Genomic DNA, 8055 nt, shown 5'->3' with positions numbered 1-8055 from the left:
GCCGCCCGGGCCCTGCCTCTGCAGGACGTGCAGCAGGCGCGGCAGCTCCTCCTGGGACCACGAGTCGCGCTCCTCGCTCTCGTCCGTGTTGGACTCGTACTCCGAGGCGATGCCCGACTCTCGGAACTTGAGCAGCTCCAGCCCGCCCAGCAGCGGCTGGCCCTGCGCCGGCGGCGACGTGTCCTCGGGCGGGAGAAAGCGGAAGCACTCCAGCTTCACCAAGCAATCGCGCCTACCTAGGGGGCTGCCCGCCGGGTGGGCGAAGTCAGCCAGGCCCGCGCCCAGCGGGGGAGAGTGCAGGTCCTCGGGCTTCGGAGTCGTGGGGTCGCAGAGCACAGGCAGGGCCCCGGAGCGGAAGGTGATCTCCAGCAAGCTGTCCTGTGAGCCCACTGGAGGGGAGACAGAGAGAGGGTCGCGTGAGGCCAGGTGGCTAGTCTGGGAAGGTCCCTGACAGCCCCGAGTGAAGTGCAGCACCTGGGGCTTGTCCCATCTCAACACCTTGTCCCTTTCTCCCACCTCCACACAGGGCCTGCCACACCTGCTGGGGGAGGCGCTCCGGACCCAGGGAAAGGCAAGGCAATGAGATCCACGATGACTTGGGAGGCCGCTGAATGCCTTGATAAGGTTTGTGGGAGGGAAAAGGAGCCAGTTCACAGAGCTGCTCTAAGCATGAGGTACCCGTTAGAACTATCTTGTAAGCCAGCATTAATTCGGACAATTAACTGAGCAGCGGCTCAATATGCCACAATCTGGAAAAATCGGGGAGGCTTACAGAGTGGTGAAGCATAGCGGTTCCAACTCAGACCTTTAAGTCGCTAAAAAATACAGATTCCTGGGCCAGCAAGTGACCCGGTAGTCAAGGTGCTGGATCCCACATGGCTGACTCCACAGTTGGACTCTCAGACCAGGCAGCTTGAAAAACACAGCAGGCACACGTGTGTGCATGCCCAGAATCCCGGGAGGGGAAGGGATTGTAGCGTGGCCATCCCCCCGGGGGGTGATTCTCCCTTTCCCTGACTCCGTCTCTCTCTGTGAATGCCCGTGCCCTATGGCAAAAAGCTAAAAGAGGAAAATAATAAGAAACAGGTTCCTAGCACAACCCCAGACCTCCTGATGTACAACCCACTTACTGAGGGTTGTTTCCAGAAATATTCATTTCTTGAAAAGCTCTTGAGAGAATGTAGGGACCATTGGTATAGCTGGAAAGCATTAGTTTTGTAATTAAGCCCGGGTTTGAATCTTGGTGGTCATAAAACCTTGAGGTAATTTAACCTTTTGAGTGTTTTCCTTCATCTGCAAGACGGGCATAATGTATCTGTCACTACAGGGGTTAAATGAGCTGACATGCACAAACATTCCAGTCAGTGTTTGGCACCATAGGTAATCAATGGGTATTTGCTAATCCACACGGTCTGAGCGCACACACAGCCCGGGGAGAAGCCCAGGAGGAAGGCCTGCAAATGTGTCCGCCTAGGGGAGGCTGGGTGTGGGGGCAGCTCAGGCTGGGAACCAGGCAACTGTACACTGGGCACAACTGTCTGGCCAGTTATTTACTGCCTCACCCATTAAATGACATCATTCGCTTTTTCTTTCTTCTTTTGTTATTTTTTTTTAATTTAATATATTTTATTTCGATTTCTTTTATACATTCAATCGCTATACATCACTTAGCTTGTAAAATAAATTTTCCAACATGAATACATTTCTCACCAGTCCAGTTGAGGATACTCTGAAAATTAAAAAAGAAAAAAGAGCTTAAAATTATCTTTCTCAAAAAAATCTTTTTAAACTTTTTTTTTCTTTTTTAATTTTCAGAGGGAGCATATGCTTGCCAGAGCGATAGAAGGAGAAGAAGAAAACACCCCCCCCCCCGGACCAGCAGATGGTGAAATGGTTACATTGCTGGACTCCCATGTAGTCAACCATGGTTCGAGTCCCAGACCTGGTGGCTTAAAACTCACGCTGGGCACGTGTACATGCATGCCCAATGTCCTGAGAGGAAAACAGAGGAAAAGAGATTCCAGCATGGCCATCCTTTTGGAGGATGGTTTCTTGTTTTCTGTTTCTGTGTCTCTTCAGCAAGCACACGTGCCCTATAGCAAAAATCTCTCTTAAAAAAGAAGAAAAATCACTCCCCCATTGGGGGATGGTGATGATGCAATCCTCTCCTCCATCCCTTCATCCTATAGAGATTTGGGGCACACACACACACACGCCTGGCATTACTCAAGCTGCCAGGCCGGGACTCAAACCACAGTGGGATCCAGCTTCCCTTAGCACTAGACAACAAGGCCAGCCTAATTACTAGCTTGTTCTATGCAACAGAGCTGTCAAATACACAAAGGGACTTCAGAACATTCATGAAAAAAAAAAATGCAATTAAAGGATGAGTTCATTTTATGCAAAAAAAAAAAAATTGAAGTCCATGCATAGCCTTTTCATAGTACATATTTTCCGTGAACTTTCTGAAGACCCCTAGTACAGTGTAGACAGAGTTAACTACTAAACCACTGGCGGTCTGCCACAGGGCTCCCAGAGAACACAACGCCCACTGGGTGCTCAGTCGATTTCGATGGGAAAGCCCTCCAAGGAAGAAATGGACTGGCTCAGGATGTGCAGAACCCGAACCCCCAGGAGGCAGAGGCCGGATGAGTAGGCCACGTGGCTCCCAGTGACGTTGGAGGGCAAGCCTGGGACGGGACCAGGGGCAGCCAAGGTCTCCCTGTAATTCTGCAATTCCTGGCACATATGGAAAGGACCAACAAAGCAGCCTGTGTTTTCTGCTGGAATCCGGGACAAGGTCAGGGGTCCAAAACTGCACCACCAAACACTTTCCCCAGAGGGAGCGGGTCTGGGCGGGGCACTGCTTACTGGTGTTCTGTCCCGACAGCTTCAGCTCCAGCTCCTGCACCTGCTTGACCAGCAGGGAGATGTGCTGGAGCATGTCCTTGTTCTGCAGCAGGAGCTGGTGCACGCGGGCCTGGGCCTCCAGCCGCGCCGCCGCCTCGGCAGCCAACTGGTCCTTCAGCAAGTGAACCTGTGGGGGGGGACGAGGCCGAGAAGACAGGACAGAGAGGACAGAAGGACATGAATGCAAATGAGTGCGGTCAGTGGATGGCCAGGGCCAGAGCTGCCCTCCATGTTCAGTTCAAGAAGATGAAGCCCTGCCCGGGCAAAGTAGGAGTCTGGGCTTGTCATTCTGGAGATGGAGAAGCCACGAGAAGCGGGCTCACTGGTCATGTGGGTCTCTCTGGATGTCCCATGGGAGGGCGGGATGTGTCACTCAGGTACTACTGGGGGCCCATGTCAAGGTCAAAAGGTAGGAAAGAGCCACCTCCCCTCCACCCACCCATCACACACCACACTCCACCCCTGCTGTGGAATGTCCTCAGCACCTATCCCAGAGCTACTGTGTGTGTGGGACGTGTCCTTTTCCTATCTTCTCTTCTAAAGACAAAAATTAAAACTGAGAAATTGACCTACTAGCTAAGCAGAGTATCACAATAAATCCCCGTAGACTCTCCTCCCCATTCTTGGCGCCCAAACATCAAGGTTAGTAGACGCAGTGCACGTGACATTTCTAAATTGTGAGGTAGTCATAACAAAGCCTGTCCTCTCGTGTCCGTGGGTGTCAGCCCCTTTCCCTGCCTGCTCCCTCTGTTTCCCATCGCAGCAGGTGTAGTCTGTGGTTCATACGAGACAGGGGTCAAGTGTCTGTTGACTGCCTCATACCACGGAAGGAAGGGCTGAGGTCAAGTTTCAGGCACCCTCACCAGTTCACCTCCTCACAGCAGACCAGCTGGCAGGGGTGGCCCCAGCCCCCTGCACCCAGTGGTGTCCACAGGCCTGTTCTGTGTGCAAGACTCATTGGGAGGAGAGGGAGCAACTTAATCCGGACGCTGGCTTGAAAAGATTGAGCCCAAGGCCACTGACAATGTTCACACCTTTGGGATCTTGTGCTAGGAAGTGACTAAGGAATCTCTGGGGAGGGTTTCCAGGCTCCTGAAGAAAGGGAACTAATAAATTTAGTTGCCTGGACCAAGACAGCTTATGGGAAAGAGGGTTTTCTTACACCAAAAACATGGACAAAGACACAGAGTTGAGCTGACTGGGAGCAGGATGGGTGGAACTGGGAATGGAGGAGAAAGACAGAAGGGGTGGGGAGTGTGAGTGGAGTCTCTTGCTCAGGAAACAAACACTCTAACACTCTAGATTTCCAAAAGGTGGTTTTCTCCAAAGAGATTTCCATTTTGTAGGGGAGTGAAAGACCATGCCCACCTCCCAGTCTGGCCAAGTCTGACCGAAGGACCTGTAGGTCCAATGCCTGCCCCTCTCAGCACCCTTGGGTGCAGGGACTGCTTCCCTCTGCACCCAGATCTTAGGAGCTGACCTTGCAGTTGGCTCTCCTTTCTTTCTTTCTAGAGTTATTTTATTTATTATTATTATTTTTTTTAATTTCCTATAGGGCATGTGCACTCACCAGAGAGAGAGAGAATGTGAGAAAGAAAGCTGCCTAGTCCAGGACTTGAACCACTATCTGCCATGTAGGAATCCAGTATCTTAACCACCATACCACCTGCTGACCCAGCTATTCTTTCTAACCCAGGAGAGCCACTCAAGGGATTAGCTGCTACTTTGCATTGGTGGTTCCTTAGGGTTGGCCTCCTCCCTCGCACAGGGGGACAATGCCTAAGGAATCTACAGTGAATTAACCTCCACGAAGTGCTGCTAAGGATGGAGCTTTGGTCAAGCGGTTAGCCTCATCTGCTGTCTCCTATTAACGGAGAAACCATCTGGAGAGGGGTGGGTGTGGAGAAAGAAGTGTCAATAGCATTTTTAATCTGGATATCAGATGGTGGGTGTCTACTAAGACCTTCTCTTCCTTGGAAACTAAGGCACAGAGAAATTGCACCTAGGGAACCTCACCCATCCCACTAGAGCGGGGAAACTTCTGTGGGAATCCTCGGGCCTGCCCCAGAGGAAGGGCCAGCTAAACCTTCCACTCTTAGACCTGTTTCTTAGCCCACCTTAGAGTATCATTGAAAGGAACCTAATGAGTAGACAGAATTGTTCATTATTCTTTTTCTATCTTCTTTGGAACTTAAGAGAACTATCAGGTAGAAAAGTGGAACCAAGTTTTCAGTGGAGGGAAACAGAAGCAGAGAACTCTCACAGCCCCAGTTGGCATCTACAAGGGCTCTTGGCACCCATGCCATGGACTTGGGTAGCTGCACTCTGATCTGAACATCCTGAAAGAACAGGCCATTGGAAAGTGCCGGATCAGGAGCTGGAATGTCGGGGTCTATTGGGTACTTCCTAGGTAACTGGAGGCACCCCACTTCTCTAGAGACCTCAGGTCTCTACCCGTCCAGTGAGAAGGCTCGTGGGAGGCTCAGGCTATGGAAGGCTCGAGGTCCAGGTGAGCACCGTAGTTAGCAATAGGGACTGTTAGTGACAGATTCGATGAAGAAAACCCCCAAGTCCCCATTGTGAGGTCTGAGCAAAAGAACCGAAGCCAAAAGAGGAGTTTCCTCTTGCAGAAGCCAGGAAAAAACTACAAGATAGCAGTATCTTTTGTAGGTATCCAAGTTCCAGGGGTGGAGTACCATCCACACATTGGAGACGATCCTTCAGTCACAAGCCTATGAAGCAAATCATCAGGCGCCAAACGCCACAAGAAAACACTCCGGAGTAAGAGTGCTTCTTATACCAGGTTAAGTACGAATTTTCCCTCTGCAAATGCAGTTCTACCACATCAGGTGTTTTCAAGCCCTGCAAACATGAAAGCTGCTTGGCTGCCACTGTCCAGAACCGCCCTACTGGGTCCTTCGCCTTCTGCAGCCATCAGAAGGGGCGTCAGGCCTACGGCTCAAGCCTCGCGCTGCTGCAGTCTACGCCACAGGAGAACCCGAACCAGGCCAAGCTGAGACTAAATGGCCTGGTCTTCTTTCATGTTGGAGGCAGTGTTTCGAATATGAGGGCTTGAATTGGAAGCCGTTAAGAGGAGGCAGTATTACGTGCAGCCTCAGTTTGGGCAACCTGCGACAGCTTCCGGTGCTGAGCAGCTGGAATAGACAGCACCCCTCCTCCCCACCAGACGGGATATTTGTTAGTACCAAGCACACTTTTCTTTCAAAGAATTAAACACCTTTTGCAAACAGAGACCACACTCATTTCCAGAAAGGCACAAGTTAGCTTCTCCTTGCACAGTTGTGTGGTCTCCGGTCGGGACAGTCTGGTCACTGAGTCAGTGACGTGGCCCACAGCCCTGTGGCACTGAGGCCACGCCCAGATGCCAGGGCTCAGATGCCCAGCTCAACATGCTGCCACAGCACTGCACACGTGAGATCAACTCTCCCCTCCAGTTCTGTGCCGCTTCCCAAAATGCTGACACCCACCTCAACCCCCCTAGCCACACCAGCCTACTTGCCTGGACTCCAGCTCCTCCATCGGAAGTGGGGGCAGGGCCAGGCTGAAGTTAGGGAGCAGCAGGCACATGGAAATGGCAGTGGAGAGAACCAGAGCTATTTGCCCCCCCCACCCCCCTGCACTGACCACAAGCAGAGGCAGGTGGCGCTGTCTCAGCATGCACACGCAGGGACGACCAGGGCACGCCAGGGTGCCAGGGACTGAGAAAAGCCAGGAGGACAGGGGCTCTGCTAGGGTCTGGGGAGAGGATGCGGCGTTTCCAAGCGCTGTTTCTCTAACCCACTACAGCGACGCGATGGCAAAGCACACAGAACCTATTACTTGCCCCTGGACAAGCAGGAGTGGCAGCAGGTAGAGGAGACATCTTCAAACAGCAATAACGCTGAGCGGCATGAACGTTTTTGTCGTGAGCAAGGCCAGGAACTGGCGAACTGGGAATGATCCAGCCCCTTGGCTACAGCACACCGGCCCAGCGACGGCCATGCAGGTGCCAGCTATGACCCAGCTTCGATTCAAAGCTCGGCTACACTCTCAGTCACACCTTGAACTTCTGGTCCATCTATGGAAAAGCAGGAAGCTGGGGCAGCCAGGCAGGCCCCATGCTGCTGGGCCGGGGTGGCGGTGGAGGGGCTCGGGTATTCACTATTTACACACTGAGGTCTCGCCTGGGGGTACTGGACAGTTGGGCAAACACCACCTTTTTGGCCAGTACAGGCCCCTTCTAGACAAGCTCTGAATGGATTTAGGGTGAGGCTGGGAAAGGTCCTCGGTCTTGGATCAAGTCAGAATACCATGAAAGAGACCTGAGCCTGGTCCCCATGGCAACCAGACTGGCCTGTAAATGGAGTGAGAGGAGTGGGGCAGGGGCGTAAGTACTGTAACAGGTGGCCCCAAGGGTACACCTGTCTGCAAGAAACTGTGTCTTTATCCTTAGATGTTTATCTAGGAACAACATGGAATGCTTGGATGCTCCCAGGGGAGGAAAGTGCTCCCACCTGAAAAGTGGGGGGTCAGTTTTACTCATTGGACTTCCAGGAACGGCTGGTAGATTAATGAAGAGAGACAGACCTCATGGTCTGGTGGCACAGGGGCCTGGCAGAACAAGTTGAAGCTGACTTTGTGCTGGAAACCAAGACCAGTCCCACCCCAGCCCAGAACCAAGCACACCGTAGTTAAGCCATCTGAAACGTGTGAAAGATGCCAAGGAGATCCTATCTATCCACCCACCTACTTATCTTACATAATCCTCGCTACTCAAGACTATGGGTACTCATCAGAAGCCCTTGGATCAAACCCTATGAAGAGAGAGGAAGGAAGAGAGGGGTGTAGTGAAACCTCTAGCTGAAGGCCAGGTTAGGACTGAATATGTCTGCAGGACAGAGGAGTCAAAAGCTGACTGAGGAAGTCAAACCAAAGATGCGGACAGGAGAAAGGTGGCCAGACACCGACTGATGACAATGGCGGGGAGGGTGGAGAAGTACACTCAGACAATCTCAAGGTCCTTCCTGTCCGACCTGAAGATGGTGAAAGTCTACGACTCCACACTAAGTCATCTCCCCCATGTGGGACATGGGCACACCACCGTGGTCTTTCTAGCTGCTCGATCAGAGTCCGCCATGTTCCGCA

The 8055-nt window shown here is 52.2% G+C and overlaps 1 protein-coding gene across 5 annotated transcripts in view; it reads right to left on the bottom strand.

The window, feature by feature from the left end:
• CUNH1orf226 (chromosome unknown C1orf226 homolog) overlaps positions 1–8055 on the bottom strand; it is a 112804-nt gene that overhangs the window by 20959 nt on the left and 83790 nt on the right. For all 5 annotated transcript variants that reach the window (XM_027767489.1, XM_027767500.1, XM_027767504.1 and 2 more), the window contains 2 exons: positions 2872–3037; positions 237–389 (listed from right to left, as the gene is read on the bottom strand). In XM_027767489.1, coding sequence (XP_027623290.1) covers positions 237–389; positions 2872–3037 — 319 coding nt within the window. The remainder of the gene's footprint in view (positions 1–236; positions 390–2871; positions 3038–8055) is intronic.

This window comes from Tupaia chinensis, unplaced genomic scaffold (assembly GCF_000334495.1).
Source record: "Tupaia chinensis unplaced genomic scaffold, TupChi_1.0 Scaffold000070_1, whole genome shotgun sequence".
In the NCBI taxonomy this organism is placed as follows: Eukaryota; Metazoa; Chordata; class Mammalia; order Scandentia; family Tupaiidae; genus Tupaia; species Tupaia belangeri.
Note: the sequence above shows the minus strand (reverse complement) of the source record. Positions and strands in the feature narration are given on the sequence as shown.